At 50.2% G+C, this 25767-nt stretch overlaps 4 protein-coding genes across 15 annotated transcripts in view; 1 reads left to right on the plus strand and 3 right to left on the minus strand.

Moving 5' to 3' along the window:
• LOC107056520 overlaps positions 1–17155 on the plus strand; it is a 60043-nt gene extending 42888 nt beyond the window's left edge. Inside the window, exons 2-8 of the mRNA XM_040702951.2 lie at positions 10938–11015; positions 11221–11280; positions 11975–12043; positions 12346–12447; positions 13159–13263; positions 13968–14115; positions 14301–17155. Coding sequence (XP_040558885.1) covers positions 10938–11015; positions 11221–11280; positions 11975–12043; positions 12346–12447; positions 13159–13263; positions 13968–14115; positions 14301–14355 — 617 coding nt within the window. The 3' untranslated portion in view covers positions 14356–17155. The remainder of the gene's footprint in view (positions 1–10937; positions 11016–11220; positions 11281–11974; positions 12044–12345; positions 12448–13158; positions 13264–13967; positions 14116–14300) is intronic.
• The window catches only part of LOC121111076 (protein MANBAL-like), a 614289-nt gene that overhangs the window by 583771 nt on the left and 4751 nt on the right, over positions 1–25767 (minus strand). The gene's annotated exons all lie outside the window — the stretch shown is intronic.
• Positions 15344–24376, minus strand: LOC121111083. Of its 2 annotated transcripts, none has more exons than XM_040702596.2 (2): positions 21964–24376; positions 15344–15481 (listed from the first exon to the last, which is right to left on the minus strand). In XM_040702596.2, the coding sequence occupies exon 1, from the start codon at positions 23066–23068 to the stop codon at positions 22100–22102; it is 969 nt and encodes a 322-aa protein (XP_040558530.1). In that variant the 5' UTR covers positions 23069–24376; the 3' UTR covers positions 15344–15481; positions 21964–22099. The 2 variants fall into 2 exon arrangements, with proteins under 2 accessions (XP_040558530.1, XP_040558529.1); XM_040702595.2 differs by lacking the exon at positions 15344–15481 and adding an exon at positions 18305–21228.
• Positions 23583–25767, minus strand: part of LOC121106444 (protein MANBAL-like) — a 176242-nt gene continuing 174057 nt past the window's right edge. For all 10 annotated transcript variants that reach the window (XM_046943227.1, XM_046943228.1, XM_046943230.1 and 7 more), the window contains one exon: positions 23583–25507. In XM_046943227.1, the coding sequence (XP_046799183.1) occupies positions 25400–25507 (108 nt within the window). In that variant the 3' untranslated portion in view covers positions 23583–25399. The remainder of the gene's footprint in view (positions 25508–25767) is intronic.

Consider the following 25767-nt stretch of genomic DNA (forward strand, 5'->3'; position numbering starts at 1 on the left):
CTGAACTAGTCTCTCAATTCCCAGAGGAGTCCCTCTTTTACTCTGGATCTCTCTTGCCCTTCTGTCTTTTAATGAGTAAAGGCATACTCATGTTCAATCAACACCTTGACTCCGTTCTGGGTCTTCATTCACAGGGACTGGGTTCAATATAAAAAACTGCAAGGCACTTCAGCTTGCAATGGTATGGCTTTTGGCTGTGTGCTGCAGAGCTCTGGCTTTGTTCCCACGTTGTATGGCTTTGGGGTGTCTGCAGGGAGAGATCTGCTACTGTTTTGTATGGTAGCAAATAGCATCCTGGTTGCTGCTCATTAAAATCCCAGCTTCCTGGCTGCAGCTTTGTGACGCTTTTCAATGCTTTGTGATGCTCTTTGATGCCTTGGCTGTTCCCTGACACCTCTCTGCTCCTGCAGTGCCCATGCCTGGCTCTCATCTATGAGCTGGACTTGCAGATCATCTCCAGACCTGTCATCATCACACTGCAGCAGGAGAAGTTCATCCTGACCAACGTCAGGCAGTACTGCTTGGTCTGCACGTTACTGGCTGCCTCTGCATCTCTTCAGCTGCAGTACCATCTCTCAGGGAAGTCAGATGCAGTCACGCTCCTCTCTGAATTCTGTGCTTGATTAAATCCAAAGCAAATCTTTACACTACAATGAGCAAACCATGCTGTCTACCAAAGAGGCAGGGTTTGTGCCCCAGGATTTCAGGAAGAAGGACTGGTATCAGCCCAGGGCAGGATCTGGGTCCCCTGGGGACAGCAGCTACAGCCCCTGTCCAATCCGCACGGTGACCCTGAGCCATCCCAGGGTGCCCTGTGACCTCCTCCTCCTCTGCACAGCCCCACAAAGCACAAGGGAAGGTCTGGGAGGTGGCAATGCCTAGATGCCCCTGGAACAGGCCAGGAATGGTGCCTCCATCCCATCCATCCCCAGGCCCTGATGCCCAGTCCTCAGGGCTCCAGGATCTCTCAGTGTCCCTGTTCCAGGGCCTCACCACCCTTACTACAGAATCACAGAATGGTGCTTATCATAGAAAACTTCTTCCTTATGAAGAATCTAAAGAGTCCGTTCCCTCCTTTGTTACAGCCCCCTTGAGATACTGAAGGCCACTCTCAGGTCTTCCTGGAGCCTTCTCTTCTCCAGGCTGCACAGCCTCAGCTCTCAGCCGTCCTTGGAAGGTGGTATTCCATCCCTGGGACCATTTTTGTGGCCCTCTTCTGGTCACGCCCCAACAGGTCTATGTCTCTCCTGTACTGAGGACTCCACATCTGGATGCAGTGCTCACAGTGCAGAGGGGCAGATCCCCTCCCTCACCCTGCTGGCCGCGCTGCTTCGGATGCTGCCCAGGGTATGGCAGGCTTTCTGGGCTGAGGGCACTCTGCTGGCTCATGCCCAGTTGCCATCCATCAGTACCCTCAGGTCCTTTTTGGCAGGGCTGTGCTCCATCCTTACATCCCCCAGCTTGTACTGAAAGCAGGGGGCTGCCATGACCCAGGTGCAGGCCTGCACCCGGATTCATTCAACCTCATGAGCTTCCTCTGGGCCCACTGCTCAGCATGTCTCTCTGTTCGCATCCCATCCTTTGGACGTGCGGGCTGCACCATGCAGCTTGGGGTCACCTGCAAATCTGAGGGGGGCACTCAATCCCAGTGTTGATGTCATTGATGAAGATGTTAAAGAGCACTGGTTCCAGTACTGACCACCTGAGGGACACCACTGGTCTCCACCCGGACATGGAGCCCTTGACCACCACTCTGTGCATGCGATCTTGCAGCCAGTCCATCCAACAGTCTACCCATCAAATCCATATCTTCCCAATTTGGAGCTGCTCTTTTTGGTTCCGATCTGCCAGGCCTGCAAATCCACACAGTCCAATAACTGACGATCCCTTTCCCTCCACCGGGCTGGAGGCAGGGCCCCTCTAGTTCTGCCTATTGTATTCATCGCTCACTTCTCATGAACGTGAACCAGTACACTTAACCCCAGAAATCAGATCCGACCATCCAGTCTGTCCGGAGAGCTGGCCCATTAGAAACTGGAGCTGTCATTTTTTTTCTGGAAGAATCCCCTTTTCCTATTGTTTTCTCCTGCAACTCACCTGCCCGTGCATGTAGGACTGAGGTGGGTTTTCCATCCCACTTTCTCATATCCTCTCCACAGTCACACAGGTAAAACCACAGGATGTCATGTTGTGTGTAACTGCTATATCCTCTCTCCCAAGCAGCGAATGCTTAGTTCTAATGGATGAGACACTGGTTGTACAGACGGGAAGCAGGGCATATAGTCTTGGAATTGCTAGAACTCCTGGGGCAACTTCTCCACAGCTGAGACATAGGCCCAGAGGTATGAAGAAAGCCTATCTTCCTATTGCCAAAACAGGTTGGCTACTTCATTCACCTTTGGCCTTGGGTTCTCTTTCAGTTCACTCCTGCCAGGGTGCTGGCATATGATGGTGATTCTGTATATACATAATATTATAATTATATACATTCTGTAAAACTCTCCACATAGATCTCATACATATGATTTCATCTGGATCTTGGGATAGTGTATTACTGTGTAAATTTAATAACATACATCATCACTAGAACAGCTATGTTCACTCACATACTGGATACCTCTCTCCATGGTGCTCATTTGCCTGGGTTAGATACCAAGTCTCCCTTGAAAGGATCTTTCCCTCGCAGCTGACAAGGGTCCCCACCACTGGGAAAAAGACTGCGTCCCTTTCCCAGTTCCTCTGGGAATATCACTTTCCCTAGAAAGACATCTCAGCTGCTTGGCTTCACTGCCCACTAAGTCCAGGCTACTCACCTCACCACCCCAGCACAGGCAACAGCCCCAGTGGCAATGTGCACATTTGGCCGATGGCCATAATCCTTTTGCGTATCGTGCAGCTCAGCCAACATCAGAGCTCAGATGATTTATATCTCTCCCTCCTCCTCCCCATCTTCATCCTCTGTCTTACCAGGCGTTTCTGTCACACAGAATCACAGAACTGTTGGGGTTTGGAAAGGACCTCAAGAAATCACTGAGTCGAAACCTCACGCTAAAGGAGGCACCCTACAGTAAGCCTCACAGGTAGACATCCAGATGAGTCAAGAGTATCTCCATAGAAGACTCCACAACCTCTCCAGGCAACCTGTTCCAGATCTCTGTCACCCTCACAGTAAGGAAGTTCATCAGCATGTTTGTATGGAACACAACTATGTTGGAGTTTTACAACATTGCTCTTTGTCTTAGCACTGCACAACACCAAGAAGAGCCAGGCCTCATCCATTTACCCTGTCACCTCCCTTCAGATATTTACAAACATCAGTCAGTTCACCCTGCCCAAAAGCCACAGCCTGGCTCGATACAGCTGCTTCAAACCAGTCTTAAACTCTCCAGGAAAGGGAAATGTCACAACCCATAAATGAAGAATTGCTAAGGGTCAGAGTTCCACAAAATACCACAAAAGAGGATCTCCAAGCAGAAGACCTGCTTAAAGAGGCTTGAGAGGGACGGAGCCATGCTACAGCAGTTTGCACATGTGAAGTGCTTCCACCTGTGCTCCCAGGGCCGCCTATGCCCCTTCACTAGGTGCTCAATCACTGGTTCAGGCTTTGACTTAACTGTTCCGGTATAGTAACCCTTAATCATTAACCCTCACCAGAATAGGTATTCCTTAACCATAACACAAATGAGTAACACTTAACAGTTTTGATTGAAGCTAACCCTTGAAAGAATAACCCTTAACACTAACACACAACATGGTAATACTTAACCTGAACACTAACCCAGAAAATGGAACCCTTAACTCTAACACCAAACAGCAACTCTTAATCGTTAACCCTAACTCCTAAATGTAAACATTAACACTAACCCAAATTGCTAACCCTTAACCATAACCCGTAATGGTAACCAAACACAAATGGTAACCATTAATGCTAGCCCCAAAGAGGAATGTTCAATGCTTACTCACACAGATAATCCTCAACCCAAACCAAAATTGTAACCCTTAACACTAACCCAAATGGGAAACCTTTCTGTCCTAACCTGGGACAGTAACCCTCAAACGTAACCCTGGCAGTAAATGGTAATTCCTAAACATAACCCCAAATGGTTAACCTTAACAATAACCCCAATGGCAACGCTTGACCATTAATGCTAACCCAAATGGGTAACCCTTAATGCTAAAACATATTGGTATTTCTTAACCCTAACACAAATAGCAAACCCTTAACCCTTAAACCTAACCCCAAATGATAACCCCTAACCCTACAGAGTAATAAACCTTAATGCTTAATCATAAGCAAAAAGGGAAAGCCTTCACGCTTACACAATCAGGAAACTCTTAACCTAACCCAAAAGGGTAAGCCTTAACCCGTATCCCTAACCCAAAATGTAACCTTTAACCCTAACCTCAAATGGGGAACCTTTATCCCTTAACCCTAACTCAAAAGGGTAATCCTTAGCCGTAACCCAAAAGGGTAACTCTCCACACCTGAGAAGTACATAGTAACCCTCAGCACTTTTTCTGCGGTCTTCAAGGCCTGTACAAACACATGCCACCCTGTGAGTCCGTGATCTTAAAGGACACTCCCAACACAAGCCAGTCCATTGTACCGTGATCTTCAAGGACCCTTCTAACTCGAGCCATTCCATGGTTCTGTGGTCTTCAAGGACACATCCAACGCAAGCCACTCCATGTTTTTGTGATCTTCAAAGACCCTTCCAACACAAGCCATCCTGTGGCTCTAGGACCCTTCAAACTCAAGACATCCTAGGGTTCTATCATCTTCATCTTCAAGAACAACTTCCAACACAAACCCTCCTGCGGCTTTAGGATCGTTTAGGACTCTTCAAGCTCAAGCCGTCCTAGGGTTCTATGATCTTCAAGGATCCTAGCAATACAAACCCTCCTACCGGTTCTGTGGTCTTCATGGATCCTTGCAGTACAAGCTATCCTTTGGTTCTTTAATCTTCCACTCTTCCAACACAAGCCATTCTGTGGTTCTACGATCTTAAAGGTCCCTTATAACACAAGCCATCCTCTGTTTCTGTCATCCCTTCCAACACAAACCTTCTTATGAGGGAACTTGGGGGTGTTGGTCGATGCTCAGATGAGCAAGAGCCAGGCAGTGTGCCCAGGTGGCCAGGAAGGCTGATGACCTGCTGGCTTGTGTCAGAAAACTGTTGCCAGCAGGAGCAGGGAAGTGATCATCTCTCTGTACTCAGCGCTGGTGAGGCTGCACCTCGAGTACTGTGTTCAGTGTTGGGGCCCCTCACTACAAGCAGGAAAGCTGGTACAGGGTCTGGAGCGCAGGTGTTATGGGGAGTGGCTGAGGGAGCTGGGATTGTTCAGTCTGGAGAAGCGGAGGCTCAGGGGGGACCTCATCGCTCTCTCCCACTACCTGCAGGGGGGCTGTAGAAGGAAATCACATAGAATCACCACGTTCAAAAAGACCTCCAAACTCATCTAGGAGAATAATTTTTTCGTAATATTCAACCTGAGAGATGCTGAGGTATAATGCTCCACAGTCAGACCTACATGTGACTGTGGGGCCCTGATGTTCTTCTCATGGGCACACAAACACTCAATGACCATACTGGGAGGCAAAAAGCACAGCAGAAGACGATCCTCAGCTGCAGACGCTGATGACACTCATAGCAATAAGAGAGGAAGTATGTGTGAAAGGCTTACGTTACAAAAGGAATGACTGATTGTCAGCAGAGATGTGGTCTAGCACTTGTTCTGCTGGAGCAACTCCAGTGTGGCCATAGATTTGCACTACAGAGCAAAAACAAATCTCAGCCGGAATAATACTGTCAAGCCTAAAAACCAACATTCGGCTCCTAAAATCCTGAGTTGTTGGTTGAAAAATATTTCAGCCCTGATGGTGTGCTCAGTGGGAGTTGTTTCTGTGCATATTGTCTCCGTTCCCTCTACTGCAAACAAAATGCATTCAAATCCCCAGGAAGAAGCTCATGAATACTGCCGCACCCTTCCCGATCAATCCTTCCAGACAGCTCGGCTTTTTCTAAGCAAAACATACCTATGGAAAAGTCTCAGGGGGTAACCTAGAAGCCAGCGAACGCTGACCTCTTCTGGATACTTCTAGAAATGGCATCGAGGCATAACCATTGCAGCATACTTCTACGCAACGAGGCGTAACCGATCCCTTTATTCACCTCCCTCAAGAAAAGGTCAACTCTCAGCCCCACTTTCATCTGCTTGGTGAGCTGGCTCAGTTCAGAGTTCTGCAGGAGGGCAAACAAGGTGGCAGAAAGAAAGACTCCAGAGGTTACAGCTATGTTTCAGCTGTTAAGACTTACAATCTTTCCTTCTATGCTCATTTGCTCTTGTGCCTATGTGGAGTAGAAACAGATTGAAATAATTGAACTGATTGAAATCTTAAGGGTCATGCATGTTTGATGCAATACTGTGCAGATCCTAAATTGATACGGCTTATGGCAAGTAATGTAATTTACCACCAGGTCAAAAAAGAATTATGTTTCTTGAAACGTATGATTTTGCACTACGGATATACACTATTGACTAGAGAAGGTATCATGACATCAAGACAAAGCTGCAAATGAAGCTCTCACTGAAAAGGGATTTATAAGCTGTGTTTCAGATGTCAGGGTCTTGAGTGCCCTCCCACCTTTGTTCCTGCAGCTAGCACTTTTCCTCACCAGCTACCACCTCCACCTCCCCACTCGTGTTGCTGCCCAGCACCAGGTAGCTCATTTTCCCCTGCTCCGACATCACCCATCACTTTCTGTGCTCCTTCCCTGAACAAATCAATGTGTCATTTAGAAGTCCGCCTGAGCTGAGCAGTCACAGCTCTGTTTCCTTTCCCTGAAGCTGGAGTACAGCCAGGCTACAGAGCAGCTAAGTAAGATAAAGTTGCATGGAAACAGATGTTAATTAAGAAGAAGAAATGTAGGCCACTCATCTCTTCTTCATAATGGTACGGGCTCTGATTGAGGTAAACATCCGTGAAATCCATCAGATGAGATTTACTTCTGCCAATGTGTTTAAGGCCGCTGGAAGCAATGGCGTAGCAGTCTCTGGCATGCAGCTCTGGGGAAGGAGGCCTGAGGAAATCCCACACATAATTCCACACTGGCCTAAGCAGCTTTCCCACCGGATGTCTCCCTGTGGGGCTGCCAACACACTTCAGGCCTGGAGCTTAAACTGCATCAACTAGTCTTGAAACAGTGTCCTTAACGTAGCTAGGCTGTACTGGGAGAAAGAGTGTAATTTGGACTGAGCTGCATCCACACCAGGGGATGTCTTCTCAGCAAGGAATGGGAGCGGCCTACCAAAGGCAGGCAGTGCACGAGGGTGGGAAGACGGTGTGTCTTTCTGTCACAGCCTGTGCCTTCAGCTCTACTGGTGATGTCCCCAGCAGAGCTGTTTTCCCCCAGTCCAGGTGGAATGGTGGGAAGTGATGCAACAGGAGCAGCGAGGATCAAGAGCAGGCGACTGCTGCTGTGACTGCCAGGGGCTCATTTGAAGGAGCACAGTTTCAGCCCGCTAAGGCCTCAGTCACCTTCACAACACCCCTTGAAAGGTGCTCGCTTATCCGGGGCTGCTGCGTATTCATGCTGCGTATGAATGCTGCATCATTCATATTTAAGGATAGCCACAGCCCTTCCTGGGTTTTAGGCTCATGCCATTTACTGGGGGCAAAAATAATCATCTTTATGCAAGTCCTTCTTACTAAAGCCTGGCTGCCTTAGCAGTGATGCAGAATTCTTAGTCGAAAGGATGCGAAGAGACGGAGGGGTTCCATGGGAGCAAACAAGCTGTAACACAGCTCACAACAACAACAACTGCTCACAACCAACATGGGGCGTGGAATGGAACTTTTTGCTCAAGGCTGCTGCAGCCCACCTTTGTGCTCCCACGCAGTCATCTCCTTGTGCCCTCCTCAGGTATGTCCTCTTACATGATAGCATAAAGCGAGATATGGGACACTGTCTGTGCAACAGGCTGAAGTCAAGAGTCCGAGAAGTAGAGGGCTGAGCAATCACAACTGTATGAAATACGGCAAGAGCAAGTGACTGCACCTAAGGCAGGAGAACCACGGATATATGCACAGACTGGGGGACACGTGGACGGAGAAGAGCTCTGTGGAAAGGGATCTGAGGGATCTGGTTGGTGATAAGTTGAATGTGAGTCAACAGTAAGCCCTGGTAATCAGAAAGGCCAATTGTATCCTGTTGGGCATCAGGCATAGCACTGCCTAATACATATAAGGTCATTTGATTTGTTCAGCACAGAGCATAGGATAGATGCTATGACCACAGAGCTAATGTCATTGTGGTCTACAGCTTCCTCACAAAAGTAAACAGGGAGGAAAGCAGGGATCACTTTCATCTAGCGACCAGCAATAGAACCTGAGGAAACTGCATAAAGCTGTGTCAGGGGGAATTCAGGTTGGATATTAGAAGAAAGTTATTCACTGAGAGGGTGCTCGCTCTTCTGGGAGTTGACGTGAGCTGGCAACTATCTCCAGGATTTTCCTTCTGCAGATGACCCATCATCAGGGCTTCCCTCAGGCTGCTGGGAACGGCACGTGCAGCAGTAATGATCACAACCTGTGAGGCTCACGCAGCCTCAAGAGTAGAGGCCTTACAGAGATATCTTGTCAAATCAGAGGGCAGTCACCAAACTTAGGAAATTTAACAAGAGCAACTGCCGGATTCTGCACCTGGGACAGAAAGAGACTTAGCTCTAGTAACTAAAGTGAATGTGACTTTAGGCTGTATAGGAATGTAGCTTTCCCCTCATTGCAAAAGCTCACTGTTAACAGTGAAGAACAGGATTCAACTGGAGAAGTCAAAAGAGACATGAAGAATGATTGGGATAATGTCTGCATAGCAGCAGCTGGAGAAGCACTGCCCGTTCTGGGAAGATGCCACCCAAGAAGCACCACCTAGAACTGGATGAATGGACGAATGAAAGAGGGAGAGAAAATTAGATTGGTTAAATTAGATTGGTTACACTCAACAGCTTGAGTTGGAACTATGTAAGAATGGGGTTATGGCAACTCATACCAACTATGGAATTGAAAGTAACAAGGTTCCTCCTAGGGGACACTCACCTTGAGCTGCAAATCACAAGAACTGCAAACAAATGAGGCTGAAGGACAGTCAGACTGATGTACCAAAAGGAGAAGTCAAGGCTTGAACGGGAGAATGTTGGAGGGGGCAGCAGCATGATTCCTTCAGAGCAAGGTGGAAGGAGTGCAACTCCTGCAACAGTTTCTGGAGACCAGGGTGGAAGCCTATAGGTGATGGTCCTCTCACCACAAGCATCCAGTTGCCAGCAGTGGGTGAGTTCATTGGGACTTTGAGCAAGTCTTCAATTTGTGTTACTAAATTCAGGCTTGGAAGCACACTACATATGGGAGAGACACTTGGTGCAGGAAAGGAGATGTCCGTAAGGCAAGGTACTCGAAAACTGAATGAAAAGAGATGAAGCTGCAGATGTATCAACAAAAGTGTAAGCACATGACATTTGACTTGGCAGGTTTGTGGGAAGGTCAGCTTCCCGTGTTTGTATTTCTCCATACTAGAGAGGTTTTATCCGCTTGGCTTGCTTAATTGCAGCACGTTTCACATGCGTGGATAACGTGCAATAGCATCCTTGACCCAGACCCCATTTCCATATTGCATCTCTTCCTCAATGGCCTGAGGTGTTACGGATGCACGTAGATGGAAATAATTATCTCTTAGAGTTGCTGAAGCACTGTAGAAGTTTGCCAAGAGAAGCTGTGGATGCTCTGTCCCTGGAGGTCTTCAAGGCCAGGGTGGATGGGGCTCTGGACAGTATGACCCAGTGGGTGGCATTCCTGCCCACGGTAGTGGGCTTGGGGTTATAAGTTCTTTACCGTCCCTTCCAACCCAAGCCATTCTATGATTCTGCATTTCTATGACGTAAGCACCGGCCTCACGCAGCCCTGGTGCAGTGTAACACAAGAGCTTCAGGCCGTGGGGAGCTGCCACCCAGAATCACAGAGTTGTGAGGTCACAATGCCCCATCCTATGGCTGTGCTATGCTGTGCTGTGAGCTCACAAGCTGCGACGCTGTCCTGTGCTGCAGGCTTCGCTCTGTGAAACACTCACTGTGGCTGCAGCGGTGGTGGTGGAAGCATGGTGCAAGTGTGGGGGGCCATGGCCCCTGCCCGCCTTGTCCTCTTCCTCCTACTGATGGCCATGTATTTCCAGGAGACCTGTGCTGCTCCATGGCGAGCACCGGGAGCAGGTGGGTGGGCAGAGATGGGACCCAAACTGAGCAGCACTGAGGGCAAGAAGTCAGGCTGTGTCCCCACGGCCCTGTGCCACACTTCCCTGGGGCCTGCCTTCCATGGGGGTGGTGTTGGGCAGAGGGTGATGGGCAGCACCACAGGAGCCGGGTAAGAGCCCGTGGCAGAGCTGCTCCTCAGGGCTGGCTCCAGCCATGCCGGGCCATGGCTCTGCTGCTTGCTGGCTGGAGCACATCCTGGGAGATGTCCTGGGGAGAGCTCAGAAGATGCGTGCTGGAAAAAGAGCGAGCATTTCTGCTCCAGGCTCATGGTATTCCGCATAGATGAATCCCAGTTTCCAACAGAGCCACAGCCCACAGCCCAGAGGAAGAGACAGACATGCTTTCCTCCGGTGCTTCAGTGTGACCTTCCTGTACGTCAGAGGCCTCCCAGTAAGAAAGCCCCGAGAGGCTGTATCTTCTTCCATGCGGTCTGTGAGGGATGTGGCACATGGCCCGGAGAGAGTATTGTGTACGCTGCCAGGTGCCAGCCTACAGGTCATCCTGGACACCCTGCAACTTTCAAATCATGACCTGAGTCCTTCTCCCATCCCGTTCCACGACCCACATGCAGTTACTGAGAGAGAAAGAGATCACTCCGTGCAGTGGGAACTTCTCTCATCTGTTCTTGATTCTAGATGATGAGCTCAGAGCTCCCTTTCCAGGTGATCCTTTGGATCCGGATTCTGTGCATGTGCCCGTGGGACAACCCAGAGGTAAGTTGTGAGTGTCTGTCTCCTTTAAGGCAGAAACGTTCATGCTCTCATAATTTACATGGGTGAAATTTTTACTGAAGATCCTGTCAAGGTCTTCCTAATGTGCTTACGCCTTGAAGGGCTTGCACAGATAAGTCATAAGTATTTTGTTACACATGTAGTGGAAGCTCTCCTCACCTGTATCTGATCACGCTTGTGTCTACAGGCCCTGCTGGTGAATCAGCAGAATGGAATCCTGTCTATGAGCCTGAGGGGGATGCTGGAGGTAAGTCACCAGTCTTCCTTTGTTCATATATTTGCCTGGGATAGTTCAGCAAGGGTTCCGCTTTTCACCAGCCAGCAGGTTCTTCTCCCCGAGAAGCATGGATGGTCATTGTTTCTTGGGTGCTCCGTGCTGTCAGCGTTGCGTTGGCTTTGTCTCTGTATCTCCGAGGTCTCCCAGTAAGAAAATTTCTAGGGGCCGAGTGTTCTTCCGTGAGCTCTCTGAGAATTGTTTCCCATGGCCTGGAGAAAGTATTTGGAAAGCTGTGGAATACCAGCCAGCAGGTCACCTGGCCTCTCTGCAACTTTGGAACTTTCCCCCCCACAGCATTACCTGAGTGAGCCCCTTCCATCACCGCAGGTCACTAAGGAAGAGAGAGATGGGCACATGCAATAGGAATGTTTCTCCTCTGTCCTTGATTACAGCTGTGCCTCCAGGCAGTGGCTCACCAAAGCCTAGGTTTAATGCAGTTGAGTTTAGAGCTGGGGTGAGCTCCAGCTCTGGGCAGTTCCACACGGGGTTAGTTCTGTATGATGGTGGTGCCCCGGCAGGCACCCAGGAACTGTTTCCAAGGTGCTCCTGTGTGGAAGGGAGAGAACAGTGTCGTGAAGGAATCCCCCAGCTTAAATTGCATCTTGTGTCATTCTGACTGGAAGGATGTTTAATGGGAGTTGCTCTGTCCTGCATTTCTTTGCAGATGTGCCTGGAGGAGGTGATCCAGGTTCCCCTCTAGGTTCTGGGACTGAATCTCCAGCAGATCACATGGGTATGTCATGACTTTGTAATTCCTTAGAGAGCTTTCATTGCCCATTTCAGTGCCATTTCATGGCACGATCTCCCGTATGCTCCACTATTCAGTGATGCTGTAGAGTATGACTGAAACTTTTCATGGGTCTTTGGTTGCAGAAGTGCCCCCAGGGAAGGCCTGGCCTGATCCTTGGTTTCCTCCTGCACTGGAGCCCTGCTGGAATCCCAGCAGGAGTAGTTTGTCTTTACTGACTCCGCTGACTCACCACTGGCCTTCAAAACTTCCTGCACATGATATTTAACTTCATACATTCTGTCTAGGTCCAGAAGAAGGAAAGGATGAATCCAAAAGAGTAGAATACTCCCAGGGCTCATCCCATCTCCTAAATGACCTGCTGAAGGAAATGGAGAATGCAGCGCGTGGTGAGTATACTTCAGTGTGTTCACTGAGACTTGGGAAGCTGAGGTCTGATATGCATGTGTGGATAAGCTGTAGCCTGCACAGCAGGAAGGGATCTCTCAGAGCCGTGCTGTGGTGGTGTTCCATGTAACACCTTGCAGGCACTGTCAAGCACCAGAGATGGTCTGCTGCCACTTCTGCATCCAGCCAAGACCCAGAGACAGCTGCTCCCCCAGCATGACTAATTTGTCAGAGCTGCTTTGTGCAGACATTGGCAGCCCAGTGGCAGCAAGTGGCGAGTGCTGTGCTTCTGTTCATACAAAGCCCTCTCTGCTGCTGAGCAAGTTCAAGGCAGGAGGAGCATCCCAAGCAGGGCTGGCTGTCTTTGCTAATCCTGGAAACGAGGTGGAGATGCTGATTCTGGAGATGTTTCTGCTGGAGCTTGAATTTCAGCCTGCAGATGCCTGGCTGTGATGGGTGGAACACGATGATTGGTGATGCTCACAGCACAGTGCGTGAGGGCCCTCCATAGGAGCTGATTCCTCCGGAGGCGTGAGAGATTTCGGCACCTTCCAATTCCTGGGAGGGCCCAAATGCCCTTGGGCAGCGGAGGGGGTCGCAGTGGCTTTGGGGGACTGGGACCAGCAGACTTTGCCTGAGCGCAGGATAGGAGTAGCTCAGTTCCTGATGAGAACACATCACATCCAATCCTACTGTCCTCTTTCTTTCTAAAGGGACTGACCAACAAACTGCACAGGACGCGCTGCAGGAAGGCAGCCATCCCACGCTGCCAGTCTGGGACAGAGGAACGCAGATAGCGCCAACGACTGGCATGCCAGGTAATTTCTGTCCTGTGGTCATCCAGAGTCACTAACCAGAGTCAGTGTGTGCCTGCAGGCTCTTCCTGCCTGCTCTTGCACCCCAGGTCAGCAGCCAAACCTGAGCGTATGAGCACAGAGCACATGTAAAAGAAGCCAGGGGTGGCTCTCTGAAAATGGCTGACCTCAGTGGGGTTTGGTGAGTTGTTCCAGCAGCGTGCCGGAGAAGATGCATGCAGACCTCTGTGACGCTGCTCACCTCCCACTGCTCCCAGTTCCCAGAGAGTTGTGAGCTTTGCCCTTTTGGATGAGCGGGGTCCTGTGTGGTAGGAGCGTGCAGGAGTATTTTTCCCCTGGGCTGGCTCCGGCTGTGCCCTGTGCTGGCTCGAGGCTGACCTTCAGCCTGAGGGGTGTCCTGTGGGAGAGCTCAGGACGCGTGCGCTGGGGGAAAGTGTGAGGGCTTCTGCTCTGCAGTGCTCCCCGCAGACAAAGCCCAGACCCCAGGGCAGAGCCCCAGCCCTCAGCCCAGAGGAATACGTGGGCAGTGCTGGTGCAGCCTCACCCTACCCAACGAGAAGTGGAAGCAATCCTTTTTGTCGTCTGGTGCTTAGACACCAGAGACAGAGGTACCCACTGATGAAAATCTCCTGGGTCCATAAAGCACACCGAGAGATTGTCTGTAGTGCAGGTGAAGGTAACGTGGGACACTGTCTCATTTCTTCCAGGGATGAATGCTGGGAAAAGCACAAAGGCTGCTGTTCACAAATCTGTGCGAAAGCGCCGCATCGCAGCGATGGTACTGTTCTCAGCTGTGCTGCTGTCTGCACTGTTGTTGGCCTGTGGTGCTGCGTTATGGATGTGCAAAAAATACCTGTGAGTTGGCTTTTCCCCAAAACACTTTATTGCTGCATTTGGCAAGGAGGCATTTGTGGTGCCAGGACCCTGGACGGCCAAATCAGTTGCTGGCAGTACACTGCCAGGACTTACGTTGCAAAGTCTTTCAAGTTTCCCCTTATTTCCTGTCCGTGAGTAGTGCTTTCTGAAACTCATTCTCACAGAGTGTGCAAGAGAGAAGAAAGAGCAGCAGAACGAGCTCTTCCTGATACCAACTGAGAGAGTGTTCCAGCTGGAGATGAGGGCAGAACGGAGCTGGGAGAGGCAACAAGAGAGACTCCTGCCCAACCAAACCAGAATCTCAACAATAGTTCCAGTCCATTCCATTCTACCATCCAAGATACCAAAGGTCTTCAAAGTCATCTGGAAGACCTGGAGCGTGAACTCAAAGCCAAAAAAGAAGTCCACGGGAACAGTCCTGAGTGCTGCTTTCTGTCAGAGGACAGCCCTGAAGCTGAGAGCGGAGAATCAGCAGCAGAGCCTTTGTCCTTCACCCTGCATTCTCCAGGACAAGTATCAGCAATAATTCCAAGATTCTTAGCTCACCATAGCTACAGTCCTTTTGAGGGTCGTAGTGAGAACCCAGAAAGTGAGCTTCCTCTGACTGCTGGACAGTATTGTTTATTGTCTTTGGAGATGTGGATGAGGATGGCTGGTTTCTGGGAGAGCTGACAGATGGCACAAGAGGACTGGTCCCTTCCAATGTGGTTGTGGAAGTTTCCGATGATGAACTGGATACAACGATGCCTCTAGAGCTTTGTGATCTCCTGCTGGACACTGATGATTAAGTGGATGCAGAGATTCCATAACGCAGCAACATCCTGTAAAAATTCCTGCACTGATTCATCTGCAAGACTACCCCCTGCTCCACTAGATGTTCAAGTGGAGTGTGAGCAGGATGTGGATGAGCTCCTTCAGGAGCTCTGTGGTGACTGACAGTGTAACTGCATAGTCTTATTATATATTAAAAACAAAAAAAAATGAACCAAAAAAACCCCCAATAAAACAAACAAAAAACCCAACACTGTTCTTTTTCTTGGATACATTGACTTGATACTTTTTCTAGCTGAGACTTTGCAATGAGTCTTGAAGCAGATTTGAACTGGTAGAAGTCGGCAGTGTCTGCATTCCGTTCTCCTAATTTCCTTGCTGGTCGGAGTTAACGTGCCCTGCATCCGTTCCCCAGCTCCAGCTGCCTCCTGAATCATGAGAGCAGCCTTTCCATATTGTGAAAACAGCCCTTTCACATAGTTGGAGTGGATTCATGCTGAAGGACAAGATGCTTGTGGACATGTAAGCTCAGGAAAAGAATGTAGAGTCCATGGAAACTTGCTGCCAAACAACACTAAGAAAGAAGAATAGACTCCTGTTGTTGAAGATGGAACAGTAAAACAGATGCCCCAGCAAAACACAATGCCAGTACAAGCTGGTTGGGGCTACTCCCCCTGAAAAGGCTGGAAGTTCACAGCGAGGTAGACTACTAGCCCTCATTCAATGACTACCAGAGACCCCCACCATGTTTTTAGGACACGTGCTCAAGAGGGTGGGACAATATGTTAATAATTTCTCAGAATTCCAGCCCATCTTCATGGAATGTAATGAATATATGTATGCAATGTCTTTAAATACGTAACCATTGCTTTTCTCGGTGTGAGAGGTGGGAGGAGATATCCCCCTTGCATCTGGTGCCATAATGAGCACACCTGGTTTATGACCTTACGTGAGTTATGAGTTTGATTCCACACATCACTCCCTTCACTATTAAGAGGACTAAGAACTTCTGTCACAGAAGGATGCCCATCTGCAAGGCTTACGTTTCATGCTTCTTCCTTCCTCTCTGCTTGGTAAAACTCCATGCTGGGCTCATTTGGAAGGAAGGCTTGGTGTTCTGATTTCTTGGACAGTCGTTACCTAAAGCCTGGAGTGCCTCTGTCAAGTGTGGCGGTGCAACTCCCGCTCCCCACACTCTCCCCCTTCTCTCAGGCCTCTCAGTGCACTTCTTCTCCTCAGACAAAAGGCGGAGAACCAGTACATGGAGGTACTCCTCCTCTTCCCTTGCCCCTGCTTGCCTCTGGGTAGCAAGGAGCAATGAATTGGAACATTAGGGGATGCCCTTGTTGTATCTGACTCCTGCTTTGTGCCCCATAGCCCAGGAACAAACCTGGAGACAATGATCTCCTGGCAGCCTGGGACATGTGTACACGAATCACGGCCCAAGTGGGGTAGCTTGGAATTTGTGAGTCCAGCAAGTTCTGGGCTTTGCACAACTGGTGGAAAGAACCAGAAGATTTTGCCATCCAAGGGGGCTGGTATGGAATAGGACCCATCAGATCTCAATCATCTCAGACCCTATAACTAGAGATTCTAAGCAAGTGTTAATATTTATAAATATCTGAAGGGAAGTGGGAGGAAAATGGATGAGGCGCACATCTTGGTGATGTGCAGTGGTAGGACAATGAGCAATGGCCCAGAACTTGAACACAGGAAGTTCCACGCAAACATGTGAAAGCCCTTCTTTATGGTCATGGTGGGGGAACACCGGGACAGGTTGCCCAGAGAGGTGGTGGAGGTTATGACCAGCATCTCCTCTGGGTTGGGATGCCTCTTAGGTACTGCCAAATCCTCGAGGCCATCTACCAGTGGAGGCCAGGGCAAAGGCGCCCCCCTGGAGTCAGACTTGATTATGATCTGATGAGGAATGGTGGTGGCCTGTTGTATTTGCTCCACACTCAGGTAGACGCAAATTGTAAGCAGAAGTCAACTTGCATTTCTTCCATCCACCTCCCTACTTATTTATCTGTTTTAATGATACACATTTGTTTCACAACTGTGGATGCTGAGATATTTTACTTTTCCACACTTCTTTTGTGTTTGAGTGTATGTTTGTGTATGAGTATCTGTACATTGATTTGGGATGTCCTGTTATTACGATAGCACGAATCTTGTCATCTGCAAATCCGTAATCAGGTCCCTGCTTAATTGTCACACATTTCATTAAATCACGTTATTAACCTCCAAATTGGTCCTCTGACCTGTCTTGTGTTATTAAGAGCTCTTAATCTGCTGTTAAACAGAACCGAGTGAAATACATTTGCCATTTCCTGCAATGCCAAATTAGAGGAGATGGCAAGATGATGAGCAAAGTCACCAAATAGTTACAAAAACAAGATGTCCAAACAAAGCCTGTATTCCCTGAGGTTTTGGCTTATGATTACTGGCATAAGCGGGAAGAGGTAGAAAAGCAGTTAGCTGATGCTGGAGGCACAACTGGATGGGAAAGGTAGATATAATCTACCAAACGTTGGAAGTGTGCCTGAAACCTGCCTGCCAGGGGAGGGGGAAACTGAACCACAAAGTACAGTACAGGAGCTGTTATTGTCATTAAAAATGCTTTACTCCTGCTCCTTCTTATTAGGGCACCTTTGGCTGTGAGAGAATGAGACTCTGCAAGTAGGGTGTAGAATAAATGCAGTGCAGTTACTTATTGACCAGTGCAACAGCAACAACAAAAGAAACACAGAGAAGCGTGAGTTTCAGAAAGGATTAGTGTGCTCAGCACTCAGCAAAAAGCCCCCGAGTCACTGCTGGCACACAGGCGTCAGCCTGGAGGGGTTGGATCAGCTCCCTGCAAACAGCCCTTGTGCTGCTGCACTGCATGGTGCCACCAGCTCCAGCACCCAGACATCACACAGGTTACTCCTTCAGCGTTTTTTGCCTTTCTCTTCAATTCCCATGAAACTTTTTGAAGCCTTGGGCACTGAGCAACTTGGAAAAGATTAAACAAAATATCCTAAAGGGAATCTCCCTCCCTATTTTTTAGAGATGTAGAGGGGCACTCTGGGCTCCAAAGGAAGACACTATGTGTTGGGCCAGTGTCATTCAAACCCTAATTGTGGTTTCACTATGGGGAGGGCCACACAGTAGGGTTGTTAGACAAGCAGCTCTTCCAGAATCGTGGAATTGCTCTCTTCTCCATTGTTTCTGTCATTTGACTGTTCCAGCCCCTAAACCAATAGTGATCTTGGTTTAGTGATCTTGCTTGAAAGAGGGGAAGACCTGTGGATCCCAGACGTGCAGAGCCCAGAGGCTGTGACAGGAGACCTCCGCCCAGGTGAGGCAGTGGAGGGAAGGAGGAGGCTAGGGTCTGAAAAAGCCATCTCTGTGCAATATTTTGAGCACTCTATGCTATTTCTAGATTTCCTCCGTCGTCCAGCAGGAGATGGGACCACAGCTATAAAGGAAAATCTGCAGAAAAGTGGTGTGGCCCAAAGGCAATGGGGTAGAGTCTCTGTGGGAACAACCAGAAGAGATGTGCAAGGGGGCCTGGTGCAAGGAGAGCACCTCAAGAAGCCACTGGGTAACCATCCGGGAGAGAGGGCGAGGGGCCCCCTGGATTGCAGTACAGGTCAAAAGCAGCACGAAGACCCAAGGAGCAAGGAAGCATGCCAGAAGAAAAGTCAGAATTCATGTGATGAGTGCGGGGAAAATTCCAACCTCGTTAACCACCTCCGCATCCACACAGGAGAGAGACCCTACAAGTGCTCCGAGTGTGGGAAGGGCTTTATAAACAGTTCTAAACTCAGCTTCCACAAGCACATCCACAGAGGAGACAGACCATCACAGTGCCCCAGGTTTGTGAGAACCTTCACAAGCAGTTCCTGCCTGATGACCTACCCGCACGTCCACCCAGGCAACAGAGGCTGCAGTGCTCCAAGGGTGGGAAGACCTTCAGCCAGAGCCCCAGCCTGGTCAAAGCCTGTGACTTTGCACAGTGATGAACCTTACAAATCCCTTAGGCAGAGGAAGAGCTCGGGGGCCAAAGTAAATCAGGGTCCCCCTTCCTTGCATGGGAATAACCCACACTGCTTTCTGGAGACACTGGAGACACGGTGTTGAGTGCGCATGCAAAGGAGGGTCCAGAGTAGGTTATGGCAAAGATACTGGACACCCATGGGATGTCAGCAAGTGGGTCATTCTGCCGGGTGGCACAATTCGGCCACGCCTGCGTGCAGGGAGATGCCCGGGGAAGTCACCTCTTCTCACCCTCAGAGAAACCCATATGCCGTGGGGCAGCAGGTGAGGACCCAAAGGAAGCCTCAGCTGTATTGAGAAGTCACCAGGGAGGAAGAAAGTCTGTCTACAAGGAGTGTGGGAAGAGCTTCAGCTGCAGCTCCACCCTCGGCAGACCCCACTGAAGCAACACAGGGTAGAGCCTCTTTGAGTGCCTTGACTGCAGGAAGAGGGATGTCCAGAACTGGGAGCTCACTGCACACCAGTGGATCCACGTTCAAAATGCTGTGAATGTGCAGCCTGTAGGAAGAGCTTCAGGAACTGCTTGACCTTCGTGAGGTGCCAGAACGTCTGCACTGGGGAGAAGCCGTGCACATGTGTGTGCTAACGAGTCCACATGGCAAGAAGCCTTACAAATGCCTTGAGTGTGAGAAGGGCTTTATGCAGAGTGCAGAGCTCCTCACTTGCAGGAGACGGCACTCGTGGAAGAAGTGCTGAAAATGTCCCGAGTGTGGGAAGAGCTTCAAGCACATCTCCAACCTGGTCAAGTACCAGAGGTACTCAAGGTAGAGACCTTAGAAATGCCTGCAGTGCAGGAAGAGCTTCATCCCGAGCTTGAACCGCATTACACATTGCCTAATCCACAAGAAAGGAAGGCCCTACGTGTTTCTTGCCTGCAGGAAGTTTCTTTCAGGCCTCGTTTCTCATGGGAAAACACCCACTGGAGAGACCTTGAGGATGCTGGAGACCCCACAGATGAGGGAGACCCAGATGCTTCTCACCACACATGAAGAGGTTGCAAAGGAGATGGCATCGCTGACGCTCTCTGGATAAGGGACTTAACATCCCCTTTTCTCTGTGAGGTCTCCTTCACACCATGGAGTGCAGTCTCAGCACCCACTTTGTCACAGACTTCAAGCACAAACACCGTAAGCTCCAAATGTAACACATTCTACAAGGAAGGGGAGAGGCTTAAGAGATTAAAGGGATTTATTTCAGTGTAGAATGTGTGGTCCCGAGGGACAAGGAGCCAAAGGAGAAGATAAGGAGAAGCAGGAAAGGCAACAGAAATTGTGGTGCTGATGGTGGGGACTCTCCTGTCACAGAAGCCTGACTGGCCGGCAGCTGGAGGAGGCTGTCTGGGACAGGAAGCGCATCCCCAGACTGCTCATCCCAGCAGGAACTGGACAGGGCAGGGGGGCAGGGGAAGGGGGGGCCGAGGGAAGGTAGCTGGAGTGGTGGTGCGGGGTCACTGCCTCTGCAGCGCCCGGCTGGCCTTCAGGAGACGTGCTGGCCAGCAGCACCATGAGGTCACCAAGTGCATCAGCGGTGACATCACAGGAGGGGGCAGGCGAGGAGGGAGGCAGAGCCCCACCTGGGTGCTGGCTGCAGGTCCTGAGCATGGCAGCCGGAGGGCAAGGCTTGTTCCTTCTCATCTGTCCCTCCCTGAGCACACAGAAATGCTCCCTTGCCCTTCTCAGGGAACCTGAGAGGCTTGTCCAGGGCAGCTGGACACAAGAGGACATTGTAGAACTCTAAGGAGAGCAGCACTCTCCAAAGCGGGCCGCTGCTGCCCACGGCTGTAGCTCCAGGGAAGCAGCAGCCACGACTCAAAGGCAGCAGAGAGGGAGCACTCACTGGGCAGTGAGAGGCAGCTCTGATGGACACCAGGGCTGCTGCTCCGTGTGGCATTTGGCTCTTAGTTCCTGACACCCTGAGCATGCTGGGTGAGCATGCTGAGGCTCCTGTCCACGATCCAGAAGAAACGCAAGGTGTAACCACCCCGAGCATCTCCATGCCCTTTGGCAGGATGCAGTGCTCTGCAGCAGCCCACCACAGGTCTCTGGGAGATCTCACCACCAGAAGGACATCTCTGGCAAAGCTCTTCCTCGGGCCCGGGGTCCCTCCAGAAGAAGAAGCAGGCAGAGACTTACTGAGACAGCAAACTCTTCGGGGGCGCTGCTGACTTCCCCACACGGAGAGACTGCCCTGGAGATGTGCCAGATGGTGAAAGCTCTGGGCTGGATTTTCTCTGGCAGCCGGATGACCACATGGCCCTGAGATCCTTGGAAAGCCCAGCAGCTGCCAGGAGAAATGTCAGGCAGCAATGAGAAAGACACATCCATCAGCAGCGAGGCAAAGAGCCAACAGAGCTGGCTGTTCCTGTGGCAAGGAGCACAGAGTTTGCTTTCTCTATGGGCTGCCATTCTCCTCGTAAATGAACACTAGTCAAGGGACAGGAGGGGAATATCAAACGGTTTTGACAAAACATTTGGAGTCAAGCACCTTTCTCTGCTTGCCCAGAGCCAGCAGGGCAGCCCTCCCCAGCATCTGTCAGCTCATCACCCTCCCAACACTGTGCTGGAGCTGCAAAGACCAGTTCAGCCCTGGCCCTTCTTCAGGCTGCTCTGGCTAAGCAGGCCAGGGCTGGGGCTGGGAAATGTCTCCCACAGCTTCTGCAGACCGGCAGACCCACACAGCTCCCACTACCCTGCCACTCTGGAATGAGTCCCTCAGAAATGAGGGCTGCCAGCAGGGCTGCCAAGGACCAAGTTCCTCAGCAAACTGCCACCAAGAGATGCGGGCAGGTGGCAGCAGCTGGGCCCAGCTCAGTCCCCTCCTGATGGGAGGGTACAGCTCCCAGTAATGGCAGGTGGCAATAATGTGGGGAAGAGTGTGGGCTGAGCAATGCAGCTGGGCCAAAGGACTTAAGCCATTCTAAAACTCCTTCAGATATTTCTCCGACAGAAAGCAGAGCTTGGCAGGCTCTGGGGAGTACCAGACACAAAGCTGAGGGTAGTGAAGCTGTCTGTCTACCTGTGGTTTTCAGAGCCCAATCGAGCATCCAGATGTAGTTTTCAATCACCTTGATTGCATCTCTTGTCAGCTGCAGAATTTCCTAGCAACAAATTGGGAATGGAGAGAGAGCAGTGAGCACAAACACAAGAGGAGATCAGTGTGACCAGGGAGTCCTAGCAGAGAGCGAAGGAAAGACTCCATGTCCGTCCAGAAATCTGGCAAGATCTTCCCGAAAATATGCCCTGATGAGCCACTGGACTCCAGAGACACAGCAACGACCGTCTTTGGGTCCTGCCTGTTCCCCTTGTTGCCATCCTTCTGCCCACTCCAGAACAGCCTGGACAGGCAGTAGGATCATGCCAGGCCCTCTAGTGGTCCAGCTGCAGCAGGCCTGGAGAATGGCCCTTCCAGCTAAGCCTGACCTGCAAGTCTCTTGGAAGGGACAACGTCCAAGCCAAACCCAGCAGGTGCCTGGCTGGGGCCCAGCCCAGGGGGAATTCACAGCGCTGTACAGAGCACCCTGATCCCAGCTGTACCATGCAGCTAGCACCGGCTGCAGCTCACAGTGAGGGGAGCAGAGCAGCTCCAAGACACAAGAGAGGTTGAGCCCTGAGAGCCAGGTGTGGGGCGGGTAGCCAGAGCACAGAGCTGTCTCTGGAAGGAGCCAAGAGGAAGCAGGAGGGAGCAGCACCATTACCCCTCTCTTCTCCTCCTGGATCCCGTTGTTGCTGAGGACATCACCCACTGCTTGTAGAATGCTCTCCTTCCCGGCAGACATCTGAGTAATAGTCACGTTCAGCTCCTGCCTTTTCTGCTTGAGCAAAACCAGTGAGATCCTGAAGGCAAAGGGAAAGCAGGTCTCGTTCAGCGTCCACCCTGCAGGTCGGAGCTCAAATGCCGTGAGGTGAAGGGTTATGGGGCTTGTACCCTTCCTTATCCCCCAGCCCCTTTTGTTCCTTCGGTTTGCCAAGGACTCCCTTCCACCATCATGGGTACAGATGGGAAAGGTTGGAGCCCTAGGCACGAGGCAAAGGAATGCAAAGAGCACACAGCCAGCTGAGGCCATGCTACAGAGCCAGGTGCATGGCAAGAAAGTGTTCTTACCCCAGAGACAGGAGCTCATCCACAGGTCCTGCTAACACTGCCTGGAAGAGAAGGGTATTCGATGGGAGAAAGCACAAGGAGCACGGCCAGGGCTTCCAAAGGAGCTTCCCGAGGAACCGCTGGCAGAATTTCCTGCTGCTTCCCAGCAGTTTGCAGAGGCTCCCTGCCCAAAGTTGGGCTCTTTAGACAAGGGCAAACAGCAACCATCAGTACACTGGGAGGCTGAAAAGCCATCAGGGAAGACAGACAAGATCAAGGGGCTGAGTGCAGGGACACCTTTCTTCCTCCCGCTCTGCTTCCTCTCCTTTTTTTTTTTTTTCCTATCAGTCCTTGTAGAGCAAGGGGATGATCACAGCCTGTCACTAGCAGTTACAGTCTGGCTGAAAGGCCACGAGTTGGGAAGACCAACAGGGAAACGTGCGAAAAGCAGCTGAATTTCAAGGGAGAGACATGAAGCCGACGAGTTCATCACCCTGCAATTACCAGCCCAAAGCTAGGGACGTTTTCACTACCTATTGAAAGAGGCAGCACCATTTTTAAAAAGTTATTCTTGCTTTTATTTTAAACAAAAATATTTTGGTTGTATTTAGTATATATTTCAACAGAAAATAAAATGTGGAATACGGTAATTACTAAAGGCATACCGTAAGTTCAGCTAATCAACATTCCAAAACAGGTATCGAGCCGTTCGGAACCAACTGCAAATACAGCACAATCCCACCTCTGAGTAGTTATAAAGCAGGTATGTCTAATCAGCGCTGCGCACACGCCAGATGCAGGGGGGGATATGCCCACCTAGCCTGCATGCCGGAGGGCAAGAAAGGCACATACTTAAAGACCAAGCTGCTTACATGTGCATTAGATGTCCAAGAAAAGGTTGGGTTATTACAATGAGTCCCCAGAAGGACTGACAACCCCCCCCCCCCCCCCGCCCCAAGTCTCAGCTCTTTTACACACGCGTGTCTCTCGGTGGTCTTTCTGATGAAGGTCATGGTGCTATTTTCTTGGGCTTGGGTTACGATGGGTGGCTCTGATTGGTCGTCTCATCAGCCACAACTCTGTTCACCAATCCGCCGCTTCTTTGTTAATTTGTGGTTTTACTCTTTGAGCCTGCTACCTTGCATTCCAGAGATAGGGGAGCTAACGATGTTACGTGCAAAGACAGGACACCCGCTGTCTGCACTAACTGTCCAAGTCCGTAGAAAAGCATCTGTTATCAGCAGTGAGAACCTGGCTTAGCAAGGTCAGATCTGCAGCTGCCGATTCAACACCTCATGAAGGCACATAACTTTTAGCCTAATCTGCTTTCCTCAATTCACACCCCCCCAAAATGAAACCCCAGCATCCAGGATTTCCAGTTAGCAATGACTCATTCAGTCTCGTTCAGTCAGAGAAAGAAGCAGCCTGCTGCTCCGAGGTAACAACCACACAGGGCTCATGGCAACCAGTTTTTGGCTGTGGAAGCACTCCTGTATTTTGGGTAATGCGTGCATTACTCTTTCAGTAGTTGTGCCTCTGTTAGAAGAATGCAACAGAGCCCACCTTTAGGGAACCTGCAGAAGGACAGAGTTAGATAAAACAACTACCATCCTCACCCATGGAAACTCAACAACGATACCAGTTTGTGTTGTTTGCATGGGAAATTTTTGTCATGTTTCTTTGTCCTGAGATGTCCAAGCAACTTCAGAGTGCTTTTGTCTCACATGCTTTGTTCTGCTTTCCTTGTGCTGTCCACTCGTCATTTCCACCAACAGCAAGGGAGAGCAGCAAACTGATGGTTTCAGCAAATGTGCTGTTCTGCGTCTGTTCTCTACCAGAAACCTAACAGCACTACTGCCATACCTGGGCTCACAATGCCTTTGTCAATGGAGGATGGCAGTCTACGTATGCAAAAAGATGGCAGACTTGCAGCCCTGCCACAGAAGCCTTTCCTTCAAAGCCGCTCTGAGCCCTGAGGCACCTCACACAGCAGGTTCTCCTCCCACTGACTCATTTGTGGTCTAAAAAACCAAGATGTGAGCTGGCATCAAGAAGCTTAAGATGCCTTACTCTGTGGCTACGTCACCACCTCCCACTCTCCAGTCCCGTCTAGCCTTATTTCAGTCTCATACTACACTGGATGGGGACTGACCCATGAATCACATCACATAAAGTCCTGCTTATGACTCTCTGCTTGTAACACATCAGAAGCCCTTCCCTTCCAGTTTCCTCAGTTCCTCTCCATTGTCTGCGAAAGGTAAAGCATGGCAATGCCAGAAAACCAGACGACATACTCGGATGCCTTTGGTACAATCTCTGAGGAAGCATTACAGGTGATTCCTTTGTCTTTTGAGGCTTGTCGGTCAAGCCCTTATCGTTTCTTTTTGCTTTCCTTCTTGGGTTTCTTACTTAGCTGCGCAGCACTTGCCTTTGGTTTCTTCACCGCCTCCCAGGTCTTAGTCCCAGAACCATCCGAGTCCTACAGGAATCAATTCAGAAATAGTCAGGAAACTTTTTCAGGTAACAACTGGTTGACAGCTCGTTTAGGGAGCGCAGGTTTGGCTGCCAGAACTGGAAACCGCCTTCCTGACATTAAGGCAAACTAGAAACTCCATCTCTATCTCGTTCCCAGAAATCTAAAGTCGTTTCCTGCAAGGCAGTCCCAGCAGAGGGACACACTCTGCCTGGTGGTTAACAGGGCACATCAGCAGCAGGATGACAAGGTGAGCTTGGACCTAA

The sequence above is a fragment of the Gallus gallus genome, chromosome 6, assembly GCF_016699485.2.
Source record: "Gallus gallus isolate bGalGal1 chromosome 6, bGalGal1.mat.broiler.GRCg7b, whole genome shotgun sequence".
Taxonomy (NCBI): Eukaryota; Metazoa; Chordata; class Aves; order Galliformes; family Phasianidae; genus Gallus; species Gallus gallus.